The sequence below is a fragment of the Rhinopithecus bieti genome, unplaced genomic scaffold, assembly GCF_001698545.2.
Source record: "Rhinopithecus bieti isolate Rb0 unplaced genomic scaffold, ASM169854v2 scaffold_25291, whole genome shotgun sequence".
Classification (NCBI taxonomy): domain Eukaryota; kingdom Metazoa; phylum Chordata; class Mammalia; order Primates; family Cercopithecidae; genus Rhinopithecus; species Rhinopithecus bieti.
Genome location: NW_016811667.1, coordinates 704,234 through 728,418, shown reverse-complemented (window position 1 = coordinate 728,418; position 24,185 = coordinate 704,234). Strand labels below are relative to the sequence as shown.

At 42.3% G+C, this 24,185-nt stretch overlaps 1 protein-coding gene across 50 annotated transcripts in view; it reads right to left on the bottom strand.

Moving 5' to 3' along the window:
• The window catches only part of SORBS1 (sorbin and SH3 domain containing 1), a 259,100-nt gene that overhangs the window by 60,054 nt on the left and 174,861 nt on the right, over nt 1-24,185 (bottom strand). For 32 of the 50 annotated variants that reach the window (XM_017894526.1, XM_017894534.1, XM_017894551.1 and 29 more), the window contains 7 exons: nt 18,595-18,642; nt 18,344-18,473; nt 15,888-16,002; nt 9,973-10,056; nt 6,008-6,073; nt 5,328-5,429; nt 1,656-1,705 (listed from right to left, as the gene is read on the bottom strand). In XM_017894526.1, coding sequence (XP_017750015.1) covers nt 1,656-1,705; nt 5,328-5,429; nt 6,008-6,073; nt 9,973-10,056; nt 15,888-16,002; nt 18,344-18,473; nt 18,595-18,642 — 595 coding nt within the window. The remainder of the gene's footprint in view (nt 1-1,655; nt 1,706-5,327; nt 5,430-6,007; nt 6,074-9,972; nt 10,057-15,887; nt 16,003-18,343; nt 18,474-18,594; nt 18,643-24,185) is intronic. The other 18 variants (XM_017894546.1, XM_017894561.1, XM_017894547.1 and 15 more) reach the window with 4 other exon arrangements.

Here is a 24,185-nt window from a genome sequence, read left to right as displayed (position 1 = left end):
GACTTTCCAATGAAACTTCCTGTAAAGCACGTTCTCCAGCAATGTAGGTAGGATATGTCCCAGAGACCACAATATCTGTCAAAAAAAACTTACACACTCAGCAACTCTGCTCATTGTGGATTTATCCAACCCTACTAGAATAGGTTATAGGGGTGTCTTCCCTTCACTGTCATATTTCAAAGAACAAGACACAGATGTGATGATGACAAAATAAGAAAAGCTCCCACCAGAACAAGCTCCTTTCCTAAATTCATTGGGTGCACCAGGCACTGTGAAGACTGGGGCCTTGCCCTTGAGGAGTTTATAATACACTAGCAATTATAAAAATACAAGAGTATAACTCAGGTATACAGCAACAGAAGTAAGAGCCATAGAGGTACTAACGTGAGCCTGGGTACAGGAAGGCTCCACGAGGGCTTATCTATACAAGCTAAAATGTTTGCAATTTAACACGTGTAGAACAGGAGGTGAGGGTAGCACTGAATATTTTCAGCTGGGATAACAGCTTCATAGCAAAATGCTGAGAAAGGCTACAGGATTCTCATCCTGCTATAGGATTCAGGATGGTTTGGCAGGGGGAAGAGGCTGGTGGCACCCCACGAAGGAGCGGGGTATGCATGCATCATCCAGACAGAGTCCTAAGAACTGACAGAGGAAAACAGATGCCCGTTTATGTGAGAATCAGGTAAATAAGCCCCCTCTCCGCCTTCCCCTCCCTGGTCTTTTTTTTTAGATGGAGTCTCACTCTGTCACCCAGGCTGGGGTGCAGTGGCGAGATCTTGGCTCACTGCAACTTCCGCCTCCCAGGTTCAAGTGATTCTCCTGCCTCAGCCTCCTGAGTAGCTGGGACCATGCCCGGCATTTGGTATTTTTAGCAGAGACAGGGTTTCACCATGTTGGCCCGGCTGGTCTCAAACTCCCGACCTCAGGTGATCCACTTGCCTCAGCCTCCCAAAATGATGGGATTACAAGTGTGAGCCACTGCACCCGGCCCCCTCCCCCAGTCTTTACACCAGATGTGGCCTGTCTCAGTCACACTCACCTCCCCACAAGAACCAGCATATTAGATTTTTTTTCTTTCTTTTTTGGGACACAGTCTGGCTCTTTCACTCAGACTGGAGTGCAGTGGTACGATCTCAGCTCACTGCAGCCTCAATGATCCTCCTGCCTCAGCCTCCTAAGTAGCTGGAACTACAGGTGCATACCACCATACCCAGCTTTTTTTTTTTTTTTGATAGAGACAGCGTCTATGTTGCCCAGGCTGGTCTTGAACTCTTGGGCTCAAGTGATTCTCCTGCCTTAACCTCCCAAAGTGCTGAGATTACAGGCATGAGCCACCATGCCAGGCAAGAACTTTGATTCTAAACTTAGACAAATAAACTCCCATTCTAAAGGTAAAGATGCCAAAATGGGGAAAGTTTATGAAAGGTAATACAAATCATCACAAAATTAATTTGGAAGAGGAGGAGAGAACAGAAGAAAAATAATTTGAAGACTACAATTAGATCTCTTCTTATCACCAAACTGTACATCATTCAGAGCCATTAGGCTGATACAAACAAAATACACTTTGGGTCCAAAACATAAGCTTCTCTCTTCCCATTTCTGACATTTAACATAGTAAGTAATGTAAACAAAATAAAATAGCAACTTACTATCCAGGAGTCTCTGAAGAAATTTCCGGAGTGGGGCTGATGGCTGAGCTCTGTAAATGTCCAAAAAAGAAAAAAAAGAAGAAGAAAAAATTATGTAGATGATTTATTTTGACTCATATGTTTCAAGCCAAGAGGAAAAAGAGAGAGGTCAATTTCTTTTCCTAGTTTAGATCAGGACCTCTGGAAGTCACGGGGGCTGGATGGAAAAGGTCTTCGGCGCTGGTGGAGGGTGGTGCTCTTTCTCTTGGGGGAGACTGTATGGGCAGGTGGGCTTTCCTACTCCTGGTCTTTGGCCTTCCAGTGGATGCAGCCAAGGCCCTCTGGGTGGGTCAGGAGAAGGCCTCCTGGCTCATACTTATCTTCTGTCCAACATGCTTTAGTGACATGGATAGCACATCCTCCACCAGCTTCTCCACAGCCCTCAGACCCCCTCTGAGCCCACTGCAGATCCCTTCATGCACCCCAAATGCCACATCCAGAGAGAGGGTCACCCAACACTTTAGGTCCAGAATGTACAAAAGCGTATTTTAAAATACCACACTGTATTTAGATAACTTGTGTATGCCTGCAAATTTAGGAGTGCAGAAATGGGCAGAAATGCAATTTCACCAACCCTATTAATGACCACTTCGGCATGAATAAGGGAAGGCTTTATAAAATTACCAGGCACCACGCAAAAGGAAGAAAACAACCAAGAGCTACATGCAGAGAAAAAGCAACATAATTCTGTAGTTTAGGGTTTCTGTTGTCTTTGAGAGAAAAATGCAAAGGCTTTGATATGCTTGTTTTTAAAAATAAGGTAGTAGTTGAATAAATCAATGCAAAGGTTAATTTTAAAGATACTTCTACCTTAAATAATGCCCTTATCTCTAATAATGACCATTTTAAGAAAAACTAGCTATTTGGAGAAGAGACATTTAAGGAAGGAGAGAAAGAAAAGGAAGAGATTGTGAAAGAGAGAAAAGGAAATGACAGGGAAGAACAGGCAAACTCACCCACTAGCCCCCTGCCTGCTGAAACCTGGTGGGCTTGTGTGCTTTCATTTCTGAGGGCACCTCTGCTCCGTGATGAGGACTGTACCCCACGCCACCCCCATTATTCCTCAGAGAGCACATCCCTCTTACCTCCACATCCATCCTCCAGCCTTATGGCTGCACTGTCTTGCCTGCCCATCCTCTCCTTCTTGAGTCTCCTACCTCTGAACACCTGTCCTGTCTGGTCTTCCACCTTGAAAAAACTTTGACCCTGTAGAGTCCTCTGGGAACACTCCCCTCCCTTCCTTCCTCCCATGGCCACATCTTTTCACTCAGTGCTATACCTCTGCAGGCTCCTGATTCTTTGCCATATACTCTAACTCCCATGAACTACTCACCCAGCAATCTCCAAAGCCTTTGGAAACATCTTAGTCAGCACATCCACTGACCTTCCTGGGAGTCCACCTTTCTGGACCTCTGGAAAGATCTCACACTTTCTCCTCTTGCTCCACCACTCGCTTTTCCCTCTGCCTCTGTGAACTCTCCTTTCTCTCCCTCTCCCCTTCTACTGTTCAGCATCACCCAACGTCCCCATGGGTAGTTCTTGGTTTCATATCCTTTCTCTCAACACAATTCCCTCTTCAGTCTTTCATCTACTCCCTAGTTGAGTGTCTTCGTCTACTCCCAGGGTTTAACCATCGCCTCTCCTCAGGTGACTCCAATCCCCATCTTAAGCCCATGCCTCCTCCAAGAACCCCAGTCTTAAAGTTCCAACTGCCTACCAGATATTCCCTATATGACACCCAACCAACACCTCAAAGGTCAATTACCTAAAGCCAACTCCCTCACCTTGCCTCTGCCCTGACCTTCTTCTCGGCTTTCCTCTGTGACGTGCTCACATCCTCATTCTTCCAGCTGCCTGGCCAAAACCCTAAGGTTGTCTTCGTCTGAATCCCATCCCTCAATTCTTTGCTCTTCACACCAGTTACACTGTCCCACTGCAACATCCTCAGTGACCTGGCTTGCATCTGCCCTCCTCACTGCACGCTGGCACACCCAGCATGGGCTCTCACCACAGCCACAGTCACCATTCTCACTCCAGGACTAGTTGTGATCTCTTCTCACCTGGGACCTTCAGTTCCACAGTGGCTAATCTGGTCCCTTCACCCTAACTGGAAACTCAGCCCCTAACCCTCCCCCGCCGCCTGCCCCACCCATCACCTGTCTGCCTCACCCATGTGTGCAGTGCCTCTGGTGGCTCCTTCAAGTGCTGAGGGAGAGTGTGAGCCTAACCCCTGGCCCTGCTCCGCCTCCTCATGCTCTGCTGTCTCTGGATTCCCAATTCCTAACACCCTCGAGCAACCTGCAGCTCCTTGGCTCCTGACTCTCTTATCCCAGACCCCTTGGCCAAATCCCCGGTCTCTTCACCCCTTCCCTGGTTTGAGTCTCTGCTGCCCTCATGACTTCTTTTGCGCCCAAGTCACTGGGGCTGGAGATCTGACTCCCCTCGTCTCCGTTCTGCTTAAGTGTGGCATGGGTCCATCAGCAGTTTCCACTTTTCCTGTCATGGTTTGTGGACCTTCCTGGCCTCCTCAGCTCCATATTCCTTCTGTATCTTTTTTTTTTTTTCTTTTTTCTTTTTGAGACGGAGTCTTGCTTTGTCACCCAGGCTGGAGTGCAGAGATGTGATCTCAGCTCACTGCAACCTCTGCCTCCTGAATTCAAGCGATTCTCCTGCCTCAGCCTCCCAAATAGCTGGGAATACAGGGGCCCGCCACCATGCCTGGCTAATTTTTGTATTTTTAGTAGAGGCAGGGTTTCATCATGTTGGCCAGGCTCCGCTCGAACTCCTGACTTCAAGTGATCCACTTGTCTCGGCCTCTCAAATTGCTGGCATTACAGGCGAAGCCACCGCGCCCAGCCTTCTTTTGTATCTTCTCTAAAGATATCTTTTCCTTTTAAGAGTCTCTTTCGTTTTGTCAGGGAGCCCTCCAGGCAATTCTATGAACATTTGGTTTTTTCCTGTTTGGAAACCTACTTGCCACGGTGTCTTTCTCTCTCTCTCTTACTCTGTCTCATATACCCTTTAATAAACCACATTTTGACATAGCTCCCTTTAAAATATCAATGCAGGCTCAGTTTCAAACACTTTTTTTGTGTGTCCAGGCCATCTGACTCTGAGTGCATTTTTGATTGAGAACTTTCCGACCTTTAAAATGACAAACACTACTACCCTGACAGCGCCATGCACAGAAAGGGCACCCAAAGCACTGCTGCTGAGTTTTTGAAACTGATCTCTGAGGTTGGTATCTCCCAGGGCTGCAAAAAAGACAAGGAAACTGCCAAAAATGGCTCCCTGAAAATTCAGAGAAGGCAGACAGAGGCAAAGGAAGGGAACTTGAAAGGTCGCCCCTGGAAAGCAGAGGAAGAGAATAAGGTGGGAGAGTAGTTTAGCAGCCTCTCTGCATATATTTGAAGAATCCCCTTTAAGGAAGATGCCAAGCTCAAAAGAAAACCAAGCAAAAATGAACTGGGTTGGGGGGGGGAAGGAGTCTAAAACAGGAGTCAGAAAGCCATGCAGCCTAAAATAGCCAGCATCACCGTCTGTCACCTCAACTAATCAACAACCATAGAACAAAGAAGAAAACAAAGCACAGCTTGAAAAGGAACTGATGGCATGAGAAAAACTAGGAAATACCTGTGGCACGTTTGCACTGGGTGCTTTATTAAGCGTCTCCATTTTTTCTAAATCTGCCTCTAACTCTGTCTGGCAGAGGCTGAGATCTTTGTCTAGATTAGTCTGGTTCAAGAAAGAAAAGATGGGAAAGAAGGTTTTAGTTTAGACGAAAGGGAGAAAGAATGGAAGGTTAAGTTAGAAAAAATGAATTTTTTTCTTAGTGTTATACTTTCATATGGCCAAGATAGCATGACTAAAACACAAGAGCTCACTGGAAATTAGTTGAAGACATGAAAACAGAGAATGTAACATTAGGCATATAAAACAGAAATCCTGAGGTCATCAGAGCTTCAGAAAGCCATTCTACTTGCTAAAGAGAACTATAAAAACCTACCTTTAAGGAAATGTCTATTTTCTCTTTTTTCAGAGTGTGGTGATGGTGACAAATACTATATGTCAGAAGAATACGTAATTGCTTTAAAAACCTCTAAACATTAGTATATGTCTTAGAGAATTTGTTAAATAGTTTTATTACCAAACCAAAAAAAAAACAAAAAAACAAAAAACAAAAGCATCAAATTTTTTAAAAGTGATTTAAGAAAAAAACAAAACAAAAACAAAAAAACAAACCCATAACACACTCACACTAACCAAGGCTAGAGAGCACACACAATCCAACGGAGGAGGCACAGCGGAATTACCTTTCTATCCTCTCTAGGAAGGATAGAGCAGTCTCCAGGAGTATAATCCCATATCTTTTTGGGAGGCTGACGGGAAGCAGAGGAGGAAATGAAGAAATGAGCATAAAGACATAAAGACAAACATGGAGACTGGCTCAAACAAGGAGGGGCACACTAGGAGGACTGTATCAACACAGAAAGGTGAACTCAAAAGTAAGGGGAGTGGGTGCTGCCTACGGACAAAAGGCTGCCTGCTGGAGCAGAAGCGTGAGGACTTGGGAACTGGGACCGTTACCTAGGAAGTCTGTTTCTATGTCTACGTTTCAAGAGCAAATCATCATTGGATTCTAAATATTGAAAACTTAAAAAAAGAAAAGGGGGGGAAAAAAAGGATTAACACACATTTGAACAAAAATAGAAACTTTTAAATTCCTCATTGTTCTTTTCAAACTGAGATTGACACTGAAGATTCTACATTTTTGAGGCAGTCTTCTGCTGTAAAATTCATTGTGTATTAACACGTGTGTGAATCTATGCTCACTGGATTGATCAATGGACTGAACCAAATGTACTTTCTGTGGTTTGTAGCAACGAAATCCACGTATAAAATGGGTGTTAAATAGTGCACTAGGCAATTTCATACCAGTAGTTTTAAAATCTCCTTTTACAGTTTAACTAGACCTTGATAGTGGTGGAGACATACTTTTCATCCCCGCCTTAGAGAACAGAGTTTAAACCCAGAATTTAAAGAGGGGACTATAAGGTTATTTTTGTTTTGTCTTTTAACTCTTCAAGTCAGATTTAGAGCTGCACTCCTAAGACAGAAATTTGCCAAAAGATTGTTGTAAGTTTAATGAGGGAGGAGTCCAGAGGGTGGAACATTTAGAGGTTACAGGTGACTTTTAACTGTGGATCCTCTCTTCCACTTGTTCTACCTATTTAGACTTGAGTTTTCTTACATAATGACCTCTAGGGGTATAAGAAATAGGAGATCACTAACAGCTCCTAAAATTTTATGCAAATTTCATTAAAGCCAACTCTATGGAAGCATTCAAAAATTGGTTCACATTGTGAAATTTTGACTTGCTCTTACATATAGAAATAATGTCAATTTCTATAGAAATTAGAGGAAAACAACTCAGAAGAAAAAGCTGATTCCCAGGCTCTTTGTAATCAATCTGCAAATGAGAAGTAATCTGATTCCAAGGTGTGTTCACCACTGACAGCAACAGGTCAGTAATGTCATCTCTGCACATGTATATTCTGCATTTCGTCAAGTAAGTGATATTAGCAATTACCATTCATCTTTAAGCACCTGATACACTTGGACTGTTCACCTGCAGAAGCAGACTTTTTAAAGTCTAATGGCTTATGATCATTTCTTTCTTTACTGCAATAAACAGGACAGTGTTTACAAATTAAACTGGTTTTAAATAATCCATCCAAAAATGGTCCCTGGAGTCTTGAACTATTTGCTATTCTAACAACTTGTTGACGCTAAAACGGTATCTTTTTAGTCAGAATCCTGCTGAAATTTCAGTTCGTTTTGGGTGGCTTAAGCGAAGGGGTGGAGGAAGCAAGGAGTTCAGGGTAAACGTCTAGTGTCGAAGTTCTGACAGGCTTTACCCGGGGAAAGTGGTTCCCAGTTGGTGTGACAAAAAAAAAAGTAGAAATGCTAATTCCCATGATCTGGTAGTTTTGATTCTGCTTCTGAATGGCTGAAAAACTTTCCAAAATAACTTCCATGGTTTATGCCACTTTATTTATGTCTCTTATTCTTCTGTGGCAGAGTGGTCTGAGTAGGAAGTGAAGAAAAAAATTTTCCTTACCACACCTTCCTCCCAAACCCTGTTGGTTCAACTAGGTCATAAGCCCACCATTAGGATGCCTCAGACCATAAGGAGCTGTTCATTTCAGGGCTATTCCTCAGGATATGGGCACTGATTTAGTGAATTTGGCAAGTCTTCACAAGTATTACCTTTTAAAGTAAGACCTATACAAAAAGGAACAGTCTCATTAGAAGAACTGTGAGGCCTGTGCAAAGAATGCATGTGGCTTCAGAGAAAATGCTATTTTGAAAAAGCATCTCTGAGTCTTTAAATAATTAAGAGGCAGTTAGAGCAATGGGGTAGGGATACAAGCTAGAGGAAGGCCTCAGGATAAAACTGGACTGTGTTCTCAACATTTGTTTGAAGTTAGATGTGTGGTACCCGGAGTGAAGTGTTTGGCAGCAATACTGTTAATTTACCAAGCTGTGCATGGAGACTATTTAATGTATGCTGGCATCAAAATACTATATATTATCCTCAAAAATTATTTGTAATGATAGATTTAGTAAAACATTCACAACTAATTAGGAAAAATGTTCCACCATTTTTCCTGAAAGCTAATATTTTAGACAAAACCGATTTAGTTGTTTGGCAGAGGAGATAGGCAGAAATTTGTGGATTCTGACACAGACTTCAAAAATCAATGGCATGGACTCTATGAAATATAATTTAATAGCTTTTGCTTTCCTTGATTAAAGTGTGGCATTATTGTTTCATATGCCAGTCATGGTCTGTTTTGGGGGTGGGGAGACAACTACACACAGCAAAAGCTTTTCTTGGTGACATAATTGACCAGGTTTTAAGAAAAAGAAGAAAAGAGAAAGGGTTAGGATACTGTTAAATATTGCACGTGGAAAAGACTTCCTGAGGTAGACTTAACTGATGTCTGAATGGTGAACAGCAGAGGGGGGAGAAAAAGGAGAGAAAGGAGAAGAAATGAGGTATGCACCAATGCTTTGGGAAGGGGAGGAGGGTGCAGACTTTGGGTCAGATGCGTCCCTCTCCACTGGTCACTAGGTGGCGCTGTTCATCCAGGACAGCTCAGCTGCTATCGAGAGACAGTGTCTAGGAGGGACCAGAAGAGAGGAACAAGCAGACTGTTTGCAAGTCTGGTGCTCTTAACTCAGAAGATGCCTGAACTTTCAAAGCTCAGCACCGCCAAATCAAAGAGCAATTCCTAAGCACCAGCTTAATTTCTCTTTGTCTTTGTTTTAATAAAAAATCTTAAGACATTTTACTGAACTATAAAATTCATTCCTGTCTGCAAATAAAACTGTCATTCAGACCATAGAAACTCAAAAGCTGGATCCAATGCTTAAAGTCTCATACAATCATTGAATAAAATGTGTTTATACACTTAACTCCTCTACCTGTAAATTCTTTTTGCAGCTATAATAATTAAGACTTTAAAGTAACTAAAGTTTTAAAGTCAGTTTCCAGTTATCTCTAGAGGAAGGATGAGCTCAATTCTCCCTTCTATTTTATATTCCTTTGGGTTCAAGGCTAAGAAAATCCTCCTTTAAGTGCCAAAAGTCAATTTGTACCAGAGCCAATTCAGAGATATCATGGGGCAAGAGTAGGCTGAATACTAAATATGCTCAAATTCCTTACTCCCATTTCAAACTTTGGGAAATAGAAATCATCCCCTAAAAGTCACCTATAATGGGGTTGCATTTGTGGGTCACATCTGCATAAAGAGGTCCTTGTTGGCCTGTTCTGGGACTTCATTTACATATGCTTTTAAAAATGCTATTTGAAGCAGAGACAATGCTGGTCTTCTCAGTGTGTAATGCATTTTCAGCTTGTCTTTCACAGGTCACAAAGACTTTGGTCAAGGAAGTGAACCAATGGCTGAAATAATGCCATCCACAAGGCATGTGATACTTGTTAGTGGGGGGAGGTCTAAGACAAGCAATGATTATTTGTGTTTCTCTGGGATATTCCAGCAAGATATACTTCCAGAGCTCACTATCCTTTCTCAGTGAAGTAAGGCAAAGGAAAGCTTAGAGGTTGTAATGAGAAGAGACAATCCCACTACGGACAACTAACATGACTGCTCCCTACTTTCTGAATTCCTTACAAACATTCTTTAGCAGCAACAATGCATCCACAGCATTAGTTTAAAAGGTGTATAACCACTGAAGCTATTAAACTTACCGGTTTCCCAAACTCCAATTCCGAAAAGAATTTATACCAAGGTTCATTCTTTAAATCTATCTCTTCTGGGCTTATATCCCGACTCTATAGGGGTTGGTGATAGGGAAATGGAAGAAAGAGAAGGATAACATTATGCAAAGATTACATAGGAACAGGCCAGTAGAGATGCAGTGGTTTCCAGGTATATACAGCAGCTGCATTCAACAGCAGCAATCATCTGTTTTTACTGACAACAGCAAAAACAGGAGGGAGAGGATGGGTTTATAAAAACAGGGAAATTGAGGCAGGGAACAGTGAGTGAATCATTCTCAGCCCTAAGGCAGAAGAAAATGGACTACAGATGGACAACTCTACACCACACTGCTGCCTACACAACAAGTCTGAATCTGGGCATAACAGCATTCTGCAATAATTTTCAGTAATGTCAAAGAAAAGAAAGCCCTTTACAAAGAACTATTAGTTATGAGCAAATTACCTGGTGAGCACACCAAACATTTAGCCATCTATGCCAGTTGAGTAGAGCAGATTTTTATGGGCTAGTACAACTTTAGTACTTATTTGCTAAGCCGCCTTAAGGTTTTCAAAATAAACGCAAATATTGACACTTTATAAAAGCCAATTGGTTAATACTGCATCTTTAATGGCACACGAGTAGGTAGGAAACCATGTCCCGTACATAGTAAAGTGAAAGTGAAAAATGATATAAGTAAAGACAGAGGACACAGTGAAAAAAACATTTTAAACAAGCATCCATGGCGGATGAATACAGACAGAATATACTTCGTATTTTAACAAATAAATGTTAAAGAATTGGGAAAAAATAAAGTGAAAGAAAAGCTAGACAAGACAGATAACAGAACAAAGGGGAAAAAACTTCTGAGTTATGTGACAAAAATAAGTTAGATTTCTCATTTTATATAACACTATGAGGTATCAATAGACTGATAATTTGATTCCATGGGATATAATATTTAACCAAATAAAGTTCTGGCACCTATTTCATGGAGTAACACGTGTTTCTTGAAAAAACTCTTTGGAAAATGAATGCGTGCAAAGCAAATCAGGTTTTCCCCTTAATAAATTGGAGAAATGTTTACGTCAGGCAAAAGTGTTTGAGGTTCATGACTAATTAAATATGTATATATGTTTCAAAAACGTTTGGTAATCACGAAAAGAGAGCTGGGGTGATTTTCTACAATAACCTGAAATATAAAATGCATATACTTTCCACTGAGATGGAAAACACTGCACAACAAACTTCACTACTTCTGGGCTATAACATCTGAGGGAGGGGGTTGCCATGTCTGGTGTGCAGGTCTTTAATGCTAGTGCTTCACAAACCAGCTCTTCTTGACTATACTTTTCTCACAACATAGTTAACATCCCCTTTGCAGCTTGTAGAAATGGCTGCTAACTTTCTTAATGACCTTTACCAATCCCTTTTTCTAAGATCTTTAAAAGAATCTTTAGCATTACTTTCACTTTTGCTACAGGTAGAGGACAATACGGAAATACGGCAGGGAACCTTCCTTTAACTGAAATCAAGCTAGGTTGAAATCGGAGGGAAATACATACTGAAACACAAGGTCTGTCCTCCTGCATGCAGATAAAACCTCCTCCAGTTGTCTTTAGGGACTTAGGGTTTAAATCCTGAAGGAGAAGGCTTGCCCTCACTGTAGTAAATGGATTCTATATTTATTCAATTCAGCGAAAGGAGGCATGATACGTACAAAAACACAACTCTTCAGGAGTGGCAATTTAGACACTGGGACTTTCTAGATCCTCATATGATGGGGTTTCATGAAATCTATTTCATGTTTGTTATTTTTACAAAGACTATAAACTGCCCTCTGGGGATGGTTAGGCTTTTTTTCTCTTTTCTTAAATAAAATGTACCAGCTCTTTCAGGAAACTGCCTGAAAGTTTTGGTACTCATGATCCCAAAGTAATTAACTCATTTTATTCCCAAAGGTTGTCTGCAGATTGTTTTACTGGGGAGGTTAATGCTGTGCCAATAATAGAATCAGGAGGTTATGTCAAACAGCGATGGGTGAGAGCAACCAGCCTCAGTCCTTTGAGCTGCCCGGAGATAAAGCTGAAAAGGTGATACCACACAGCCCTCACATCTGCATTTGATTCTGCCAAGTATAACTCAGCTGTGGATCCTGTTATGGAACAGACCAATAGAAAAACATCCTTCTGGACACAGAGCAGGAACTCTGGCCTGGCAGAGAGGGAAAATTCCATAACGCCTGGGGAAGTTCCTTAGTACCACAGGCTGTTCTCCCAGGTCAAAAAAAAAAATCCTTGGAAAAGGGCAGGTAACTCACCAGAAAATTGCCAGCTTCTCCTCAAAGACAGTTTTGCTTCTTGAATAGAAGCCAGAGACCAGCTTCAAATTCCAATTAAATAAATCACCTGAATGTGGTATGTCTGGGTAGCACTTTATTAATATTCATAGTTACTGTACCCATATTATCACATTTGACCCACCCGATCTTCCAATTCCTAGTCCAGTGTTCTTTACACTATACCACATTCCCCTTTTCATATTCTACATGACAGGGGGGCAGGCCCACTAAGTTTGCAATGACACCAAGCTAAAGCAGGGCTAAATGACCATGCTTAAAAGTCAGGGAAGGAACTCAAAGTGAGGGTGAACTGGGAAGAAACCAAGCTGCATAAATCCCCTTGTTTTACACTTCCAAATGTATACTGTGTCTGTAATCACTCTTTTAATATCTGTCCGTCCTACTATACATACACACACACACACACACACACACACACACACACACACACACACACATATATATGTATGTATTTAACTGAGCTGAACTTCTGTAAGAGACTTAGAGGAAGGTATGAAAGAGTGAGTCCTGAAAAAGGTCATTTTTGACAAAGCAAGGACTGACCAATAGATCTCCAATTCCAAGGCTAGAAGAGAAAAAAGTATCCTACTATGATACGACGGGACCAAGCAGAGATAAAGACCCTCATATGTGCCAGGTTTGGTGGCTCAAGTCTATAGTCCCAGCATTTTGGGAGGCCAAGAGGGGTAGATTGCTTGAGCCGAGGAGTTTGAGACCAACCTGGACAACATGGTGAGACCCCATCTCTACAAAAAAAAAAAAAAAAAAAAAAAAATTAGCTGGGGCCAGGCACGGTGGCTCACGGCTGTAATCCCACATTTTGGGAGGCAGAGGTGGGCGGATCATTTGAGGCCAGGAGTTTAAGACCAGCCTGGCCAACATGGTGAAACCCCATCTCTACTAAAAAATACAAAAATTAGCCGGGTGTGGTGATGCATGCCTGTAATCCCATCTACTCGGGAGGCTAAGGCAGGAGAATTGCATGAACCTGGGATGCAGAGATTGCAGTGAGCTGAGATTGCACCACTGCACTCCAACCCGGGCAACAGGGCGAGACTCCGTCTCAAAAAAACAAAGAAAGAAATTAGCTGGGAATGGTGGTGCATGCCTGTAGCCCCGGCTGCTTGGGAGGCTGAGACTGAGAGGATTGCCTGAGCCTGGGAGGTCAAGACTTCAGTGAGCCATGATCACATCACTGCACTCCAGCCTGGGTGATAGAGTGAGACCCTATCTCAAAAAAAAAAAAAAAAAGATCTTCATATGAGTCTTTCAAATCGATGACTAGGTCATCAAGGTTGTAAGTCTTCTGCAGGGGGTTTTGAAGGCAGTACAGTGTTTCTTCCATCTTTCTGGAATGATTTGAGTATGCTCCAGGGGCAAGGTGAGCTCTAGGGCAACCTCTCCTGCTAACCATGCATAGATGTGCCTATGAAGTCACAATTTAAATTGCCAGAGTTAAGCAGACATCAGTACCTCAAATGGAAAAAGCAATTTTTCTCCCAAAATGAGGTAGTGCATATCTGAGAGCAGACTTAGATTCTACATCTGTCACTAGTGAGTATACTTACCCACAGTTAACAATGCAAGTGTGTGTTTTGGGGGTGTGGGGGGTGTATGCTCTAATTCTGGCAAACCAGATACTAGATACCAAAAGCCAAGACTCGCATGCTGAAACTCACACTTCACCTTTTCTCTCCATGTGATAAAAATAGCAGGAAACAAAATCAAACATAAAGGATGAATTCAACTACTGTGAAGGGCAGACTGTCAAAAGATTAAGATTCAACTAAAACTTCTCTTTGGAGGAACAGAGCTAAATTGGGTGAAACTATTGGACATTCCTACTCCTCCCTGGCCTGCCTTTGGTGTTCAAGCCCCATTGGTGGCTTGGCCTAGGGCTTGGTACTACACAGAGGAGCTTTGCAATCCATGTGCATGCTCACCACCATTCTCCAAGAGGGCCCCGTGGGGCACTATGTGTTACTTTTCAGGGTTTGTAAAAACAACGTAAATGATCCCAAGAACTGTGGTATGGAAGATTCTCATAAACTACTGCGGTATCAATGAGAAAACAAAACTATGGTGTTTTCCTAGTTCTGAGTAGTGGTTAAATGACTAAGAACTAGGGAAAGGAGCTGGAAACAAAGGAGAAATTGAGAAAAGGGAGCCTTCGGTAAGAGCCATGAAAATCTATAAACGGTGATGCTGCCAAAACAAAAACACCCAAAGGTCTACAGAGTCCCTGAAATCATTTAAATGTATTCATATGTAACGATGGGTCCCAGACTTATTATTAATGTTGGAAATAAACCCAAGGAGCATGACTTTCTTTGCAGGGGCACCTGGGTGCAAGGTTACCTTCCATGTTTCTTACGTACGGTATCTTCTAACAGCAGACAACCTCCAAAGAAGGGCAGAGGTGGGGAGAAGGCAAAATTCTGTGCTCCTCTCCGAACTTTCTGCTTGAAATAACTGTGGTGCGTAGTGTACGCTGAAGAATGACAACTCTAAGTATTTCTGTGACCTGTTGAGCTTTTTTCCTAATTAAAATGACTTATCGTTTAGTGCTTTTAGAGATATCACATTTTTATCTCAGTAGAAGTCAAATCGATTCTTCTTTCAAAACATGTAGAGCCGAAGAGGCAAAGGGAACACAATTTGAGTCTGCATTTCAGAGGCCTGCTTATTCTGTACACATTGTGGTGACCATATTTTAATAAAAACCAACCCCCAGCATAATAATTCCATCCTGCTGTCCCGCTGGAGGACTGCAATGTTTATGAAGCTTTGGAGAACCCCTTAACTAGGATCACAATTCCAAACCAGCTTTTCCTAATGAAGGGTGAATAAAAGGACGCATGATTGGCAGGTATGAAACTACTGAATGTGTAAGAATTCTTCCTGTTTCACAGAAGAGGCCGCTTTTCCAGGGTGGTCTGCTATATGCATATATACCATTTCCCCCACCCATAATTGCTTAGAGATGTGAACTGTTATAGGGAATCATAAACCAGGTCGAACATGAAATTAGTTCTCAATATTGCACTTGTCAAAAAAGGAAGACCTAAAAGATAGATTCTAACAGCCTGGGGCCTTTTTTCCAAGTCACAACATCCTATTAGTTATGTAGCTTTTAATGATGTTCTAGCAACTTGTACAAAATTTATGCCTGTTCAGAGTCACTTAAAAAAAACTGGACTTCAGTCCACTTAATGACAAGTCTGATAAATGAACACTTCGACATTTAAAAAAAGACAGCAGCAAAATCAACCTTTATGTTAGTAGAAAGATTAATATTAGTTAAAACCATGCACAAAAAGAGCAACAGAGCCACAATAAGAGGATTTTTTAAGGGCAGACTCGCGGGACTTGTTTTATGAACACCTGCAAAAATGAAAATGGTAAAAGTACTTCATTTTGTCATTGTCTTCAAAATAAAGCAAGTCTATTTCAAAGGGGAAAGAATGTAATCCAACTGCACAATGCATTCTGATTAAAGAACATGGGCAAGGTGAGACAAAAGAACTTTAATATGCACATTACCATCTTTTCGTTGGTCAAAACGGAAGACTTGCCCGGCTGATATTCGTAAATGCTTTTGGGCTCTGCACGGTATTTTCTTGTATCTACTTTCTTATCTGGGGGTTCCCAGTCATTTCTGTAGAAGAAAATTCTATTAGAGGTATTTTCATGACAACTGGCATTAGCTTCTGACACAGTCTGACTTTGGATGGCTGCAGTGTAATCAAAGAACTTTATATCCAAAGCATAAAATCGGAGTCAGGGTGAACAATTTAGTTGTGCTGGTTTGCTTCTCAAAACAACCAGTTAAACTTTGGTGTTTGCTTCACAAAACGTTTGAGATGTCCTGTGCTCAAAACCAGGCACCAGGAAGGGGAGAGGAGAAAGCAACAGGAAAGGAGGTGGCAGCAGCATCAAAGCTGGCTCTGGAAAAATCTTTCACCTTGCTTCACTCTCATGGGCTTTTCATTCCACAGACATGTCTGTACTTCCCACTCACACTAATGCAGTGAGAGAGAACACAGGTCCTGGAGCCAGTTGACTGTGGTTCAAATCCTGCCACACCCCTTGCTAGCGAGGTGATCTTAGACAAGTATTTCACCTCTTGGTATCTCAGTTTCCTCATCTGAAGAATGGGGTTGTTGTAAGGACTAAACATTTTACATGAGACAGAGCATGTAAATCACTGAGCAGAGTACCAGGCCCATGGTAACCACACAATAAATGTTAGCTGCTACCATAATTGCATTCTTCCCTGTTCCACACTGGAATAGGGAAGAGGTAACTGGGTTACGTCTTCACGTTGTTGATTGTATCCTTGGCTGTACAAATGCTTTTTAACTTGATGTGATCCCATCTGTCCATTTTTGCTTTGGTTGCCTGTGCTTGTGAAATATTACTCAAGAGATTTTTGCCCAGACCAATGTCCTGGAGATTTTCCCCAATGTTTTCTTATAGTAGTTTCATAGTTTGAGACCTTAGATTCAAGTCAGTAACTGATTTTGGTATATGGTGAGAGATGGGGGTCTAGCTTCAGTCTTCTGCATAGCCAGTTTTCCCAGCACCATGTACTGAAAGGACTGTCTTTCCTCCAGTGTGTGTTCTTGGCACCTTTGTGGAAAATGAGTTCACAATAGGTGTGTGGATTTGTTCCTGGGTTCTCTATTCTGTTCCATTGGTCTACATATCTGCTTTTATGCTAGTACCAAACTGTTTTGGTTACTATAAGCTCTATTTTGCACATTTTTTATTTGTGCATTACTGCACTTTGCTCTGTGATTATATTAAGTTTTTCATGCAAGGCTGTAAACTTCTTGAAGGCAGATAATGATTTATATATACCTATATCCTTCCATAATATATCTGCAGAGAATACACCCAGTGGGTTCTGGATGAAGGCACCTATAAGGGATTTGCAGGTATACCCAGCTTTCTTTTCGAATTAATTATCAAACTCCTCAGGTAGATGCCACTTAAGTTTGTGTGGTGCTTTTAAAACAGCCATTAATTTGTCTGTGGGACTGGAAAAGGTACAGAGGTATGAAATTGGATGTGTATTTAAGGAAGAAGTAAATAATTTTGTTTGGCCAGAGCCTTTTGTGAGTTGAGAAGTGGTGTAAGTTGGTGCTGGAAGATGCATGGAACACCTGTCCAAATAGCATGAGAAGGTTGCTTCAGAGGGCATTTTTAGAGATAAGAACTCAAGTCAGGTGTTTGGGACCAGCCTAGCCAACATGGTGAAACCCTGTCTCTACTAAAAAAACACAAACATTAACCACAAGTGGTGGTGCACACCTGTAGTCCTAGCTACTTGGGAGCCTGAGGCATGAGAACTGCTTGAACCCAGGAGGCGGAGGTTGCAGTGAGCCGAGATTGTACCACTGTACTCCAGCCTGGGCGACAGAGCAAAACTCCGTCTCAAAAAAAAAAAAAAAAAAACTCAAGAAAAAGAAAACGGTGTTGTTTGGTGCAGGCATTTTAAGAGATTTATCAATGTCGTCACTAGAACAGGTCCAGGGCTTATGTCTCAATAACACACGTTGTATGAGTAAATGGACATTAAAAAGTGTGGCTTCTTTTTAAAGTTATAGTCATTGCTATGAATATGTGGACACAGTATGCACAAAGAATATGACAACATGTGACAAATCTTGCAGTTAAGATTTCTCTTGTGAAAATGTAAAAAGTGATGATAATGATAGTCAATATTAATTAAGCCCATACTCTGAGCCAAGTGCTACCAGGAATGTTTACATGCATTACCTCATTTTATCCTTACACTATCCTTACTAGGAACCATGCTATTTTTATCCCCATTTGACAGAGGAGGACATTGAGGCTAAGAAATAAGAAGTCACTGCTAACAGGTGACAGGGGACAGACTCAAAATTCCACATTCCTAAGAATGGAGGCTCCTAGGTCTCAGCGAACACCGACGAGGCCCAGGCTGGATGAATGAGAGACAAGTGGGCACTTACTTTTCTGGGCTTGACTTCAGTGAGGAAGAGCGGGCTGGGAGGGGTAGCGTGGCCGACCTCTTGACTACCTTCTCACCATCAATGTAGCTCATCTCACTTTTTGAGCGAGGCACAGAAAGGGGAGATTTTGCTGGAGAAACAGTGCAGACAAAAGACTTAAAACTCACGAAAACTGAAAACAGCGTGATTATCTTCCCTCATCCACCACTTTCCCTTCCTCCCCTACAATCAGGTTATTCGAAGTCACTTACTGTCTTCAGAAAACGAGTATCTGGGAGAGTACAGATCTGAATCATCATCTATTGAACAAAACAAAATGTAGTCAGGAGAAGTCTGGCGAAGGTAAGAGAACCAAGTTGTATGTTCCCCATTTCCACAGTCCGGTACAAGCATCCAGCCCCCCCAGGGATCCCAGCAGAGAGAAGTAGAGTGAAGCGCCGGACGCTACACCACGGCAGCGCACGTTTGAGAGGAGCAAGGTTTGTAGAGCACATCCAACCAAACCTGTAGTCCAGGCAGGACAGTCACAACTGGCGGAGGCTGCTGCCTGACATCAAGAAATGCATGGGGACAAACAGCCAAGGGTCCTCCTCCAGAGGATCCACACAACCAAAGCTGGAATGCAGGGTCTGGGTCTGGCTGAATGGGAAGCAGGGGCTGAGATGGATCCCCGGCTGTGCCAGCTCAGTGTATGGTTAAGCCCACCAAGTTCAACAGTGTCTTGAAAGGCTTCTTAGCAGGGCCTCGGGCTGCTACTGGATGGGAAGGAGAGGCCCAGAGGGTGGGTTTTCTAGCTCCTTGCCTCGGCTTTGACCTGTTTTATATGGTAAGCTTTCATACGCATCATTAACAAAGAAGTTCTGCAGCTAAGAGAAGAATTTAAGAAAATCCTCATCAAAATTTGTTTTGATTCCACCTCAGTCTGGTTCCCTGAGTAGATTTGTTTCCTTGGAACACAATAGACCCATGGTTAAACGGCTTCCTCTGCAAAGGTACTACTCAGAGTGAGTATCTAAACTGCAACTCCGGAACAAATCAAACTCACATGTGTCTCTATGGTGGGAGGTGGCTCTCCAAAGGCATGACACACATCCCTACATAGGCTTGACACTGGGTTCTAAAACTTGCAGAACGTATAAAGATCTGAACCTCTTGTGGAAGTGGTTGTACTTTCTGAACTAAAAATCAGACCACAGGCACATCGATGGGAACAGGTTTTTAAAGTGGAACTGCCCCGAAAATGCATTCTATCTAGTCACTACATCCATGATGATCCCTCCAAAGCATTACTCCAAAAAGAGTTAGTCTGAAATAGCTAGCCTTTCCCATGTTCTAACATCTTGCTAATCTGGATTCAAAATTCACATACATGGAATGAAGACCCAACTCTTTCCCTAAAGTTCATGACAACTTTAGCAAAGCACATGAACCCACAAAGACAAGTCGAAGAATCCACTGTATGGAGGTGACTTCATGTTAATCAAGTCCTTGTTTCTATACAAATCATTTGAAGTTTCAGAAGAGACAAGGCCAGAATATTTTGTGAAATATAAATAAACTAACATTGCTATTAGTTCAGACAGCCTCTCTAACAATCACTACTTCTTGTCCCCTCTTTTCCCCATTTTTATTTGTCTCAGGTCTCCCTTGCCCCAAATAAGGGACAGGCATCAGGTACCAAAGTGCCTTTTCCCCTACTTCCTTCCCTCACTTTTAAGAATTTATCAATATCAAGGTTGAACAGGGCTTAAGGTTTTTTTCCTACCAACACAGCCAAGCCTTTCACTATTTTAAAGTGAGAGTGTAAGCTTATTTATGTTATCTTCTAAAAATAGAACAGGGGAAGGAGATAAAGTGGGATCCAGAAAAGATTTTTTGGAAGATTATTCTGAAAATTGTATGTTTCCAGTTTTTTGTCTTTTAAAACAGAACGTCTGATTATACTGACAAAATGCCATGATGTCAAAGAAAACTAAAAATGAGGCTTGATTACAGGGACTTGATTAGAAAAAGTGCTGCAATGAAAATGCCCGAATGAAAAGTTAGCTTAGTTAGAAGCTGATGTATGCACTGCTTAAAATGTAGCCTAGCATTTTAGCTCAAAACCCTGTACATCTCACGGAGAAATTACAGCTTATTAGTAGATGATGAGATGAAAGTTAATTTATAACTATTACCTGGTTCATGAAGTAAGAAGCAAAGTTTTCACTGGATGGAGAGGAGTGGCATTTAAATATTTAGAGTTTTTTTGTTGTTGTTTTGTTTTGTTTTTTAAGCCTGAGCTCTTTAAAAAATGTTTCTCTCTAGAGTTTTCTAACGTGGAACTCTAGAAGGTTTATTAGAAGAAAATGAGAAATACTCAGCACTTTGGGAGGCTGAGGTAGGTGTATCGCTTGAGGTCAAGAGTTCGAGATCAGCCTGCCCAACATGGTAAAACCCCATCTCTATTAAAAATACAAAAATTAGCCAGGCGTGGTGGCATGCGCCTGTAGTCCCAGCTACTTGGGAGGCTGAGGCAGAAGAATTGCTTGAACCCCAGAGGCGGAGGCTGAGGTGAGCCAAGATCATGCCCCTGCACTCCAGCCTGGGTGATGGAGTGAGAGTCTGTCTCAAAAAGAAAAAAGCAAAAAAAAAAAGGAAGAAGAAAATGAGAAATAGTTCTTGTAAGATGGGGAAAAAAACAGCACTACTTGGGAAGTTTAACAGTATATGTACTTTGAAAAGGAGAAGGAGAAGCAGGAAAGTTGGAGTTGGGGGATGCAGGTAACAGAGGCATCTGAAGAAATGAAGTGCTTAAAGCTCCTTTCTTGGACGGGACTGGTGGTTCACACCTGTAATCCCAATGCTTTGGGAAGCTAGGGAGGGAGGATGTCTTGAGGCCAGAAATCCAAGACCAGCCTGGGCAACACAGCGAGATCCCATCTCTACAAAAATTTTTAAAAATTAGCCACACATGGTGGCGCACAGCTGCAGCCCTAGCTACTTGGGATGCTGAGGTGGGAAGATGGCTTGAGTCTAGGAGTTTGAGGCTGCAGTGAGCTATGACTGTACCATTGCACTCCAGCCTTGGGTGACATGACAGAGCAAGAATTTCTCTCTAAAAAAAAAAAAAAAAAAGCCACTTGTTTCTTATTCAGTGTCGGTAGAGAAATCTTACCCACGCCAGGTTAAAATGGAGCAGGGGAGTCTCTGTGAACAAGTCTTCATTTCTCTCAAAGGATCCACAGGTTCTGATATGTGGATTTCAGCTCATGAACTTTTAACAGGACCAACTGAAGTCATATAGATTCATCTGAACAACTATAAAGCAGGACAAGTTCTAGGGCATGTAAAATCTATTTTAATTTTTGATGCTTGTCTTGTAAATCTAATGGAAGAATATTTTACCTCAGCTTATGAATAAAAATAATAATTGTAGCTCCCATTGTTAAGTGACTAACAATGGCTGGTAATTTACTAACGTCATCTCACTTAAACCTTGCAAAAAACTCCAAGAGGAACTAAATACCTCATTTTACAGACAAGGAAACTAAAGCCCAAGTAGGTTGAGAAGATTTGCCCTTGGCTGCAGGGTGAGAAAGACAAAGTAGAAATGGATTCAAGGTCTTTCAGATTAAACTTCCCCATGCCAACTCGTAGCCCCAGGACAGAGATGCCCACTTCGTTCTTTCACCCCAGCTTCATCTGCCCAATCCTGGGAAAGCTGAAAGACCGGCTACTCTATTACCATGTTCTTATAGAAGAGGTAGAGAAAGATGCTGTCTTGAAACTCAAGGCATGCACTGCACTGTTGGCTGAGCCAGTTTCCGGCCCCTGAAGCCTTTGCCCGATTTTTGCATCCCCTCGCCCTCAGTGATGTTTAAGCAAGTTTTCTGAGTTGCCTCACATTTCTAGTTTTCCTCTTGCTGGTCTCCAGGGACAATGGGTAACACTGAGTCACTCTTGCTACATCTGGTTTTTTTTTTTTTGAGACAGAGTCTTGCTCTGTCGCCCAGGCTGGTGTGCAGTGGTGCGATCTCGGCTCATTGCAAGCTCCGCCTCCTGGGTTCAAGCAGTTCTCCTGTCGCAGCCTCCCAAGTAGCTGGGACTACAAGCGCCTGCCACCATGCCCAGCTAATTTTTGTATTTTTAGTAGAGACAGGGTTTCACCATATTGGTCAGGCTGGTCTCGAACTCCTGACCTCAGGTGATCCACCTGCCTCAGCCTCCCAAAGTGCTGGGATTACAGGCGTGAGCTACCGCGCCTGGCCTGTACACCTTCTATTAATAGTTGCTGCTCCTTGCTGCCTTTTCCTGGGAGGCTAAGTCCACAATGGGGAAGATGGGTATGCAGTTAGAAATACCAAGGAATGGGAAAACAGTGTAAGGAGCACGTCTGCATTTCTCCACACCAGAGCCAGCCAAATGAGACAAGGGTGCTTAACATAGTTAAGACACGTTAAATGAAATGTTTCTCAAATTGTCTATTACCTAGCACCTGAAGCTCTGCCTTCAGTATTTCTCCAAGGGCCTTTAAAACAATGCCAGAGTGGGCTCAGCTGTGCAGAAATCTTGTGGTTTCTGCTCATGGTGGAACCACATGCTAATTGTGCTCCTCAGAGCTCCAAGCAGCAGACATCAAACCTTGGCAGCAACACTCGGACCTTCCTATGCCAGTGATTTCCAGGAAGCTGTAACACTGCATGGGATTTACACAGGGTAAACAACTCACTTAGGCCTCTGAAGGTCCTGCTGGGCTCTAATGTTTACACAATGATTCTTCTCTGGGCTTTGGCAATCTGTCCTTGGTAGCTCAATTTGGGGACAGCTACTCTCCTACAACTGCCAGGAGCCACATAATTGCTTTTTCAACCGCAGTGACTTTAAATGAGCTTCCAAATCACTTTTTTTTCTGTTTCTTTTTCTTTAATTTATAAAAATCTCAAAGACAACTGAAGAAAGTACTGGTTGAAAGTTGTTCTGAAAAACTACATAACTGACTAAAATGGGAGGATGGGCAAAAATCATTTGCATAACCACTTGCCTGTATCAATTCAATTTCAATTTTATGCATTTCTCAGGCTTTTAAACTTAAAACAATTTTCCAAATATTAGTGGCTCATTTTTGACACAATCTTTCTTCCACTGCTCAACCTAAATCCTCCTCTGGCTTTACCCCTCACACTTAGGAAGAGACAGGATAAAAGGGTAAAGATAGTCATACATGACCCCCATGAACAAAAATAATAGTCGGGGGAAAGACGCAGATGTAGAGTTGGGTACTGAGTCTGGGCGGGGTGGGACGCGAAGAGCAAACAAAAGGGCAAAGACGTCAGGAAGCCCAGGGAACCTGGGGGAGAGCGTTACAAAGCTGTCTATATTTTAGCTAAAGGCCATCAAGTTCAAGTTCTTTTTTGTTTGTTTGTTTTTTAAGAGACAGGGTTTTGCTTTGTCGCCCAGACTGGAGGGAGTAACTCACTGCAGCCTCAAAATCCTGGGCTCGGGGGTCCCCCTGCCCTGACCTTCTGAGTAGCTGGGATTACAGATGTGGCATCAAGTTCTAAAGAATGCAAAAAAAGACCAGGGTAGGGTGTACAGTAGTTATAGAAGACATAGTCAGAGAAAAAACAGAACTCTGAAGAAGAGAATGAGGTGGAGCAAAAAAATAAGTTAAAGGAGAAAGTTTGGGAGAACCATAGGGTTAGAAGAAGACTCACCATCTTCATGTGCTATCAAACTCCTGGGCTGTGAAGGTGGAAAGGGAGTAACTGCTACGTTTCTTAACTATCCCGCAGGCCAGTCAATGGCTTTTGCACTTGCTAGGCGGAGCTCTCCTGGGAAGCTCTCGTTAGGAGAGCAACTC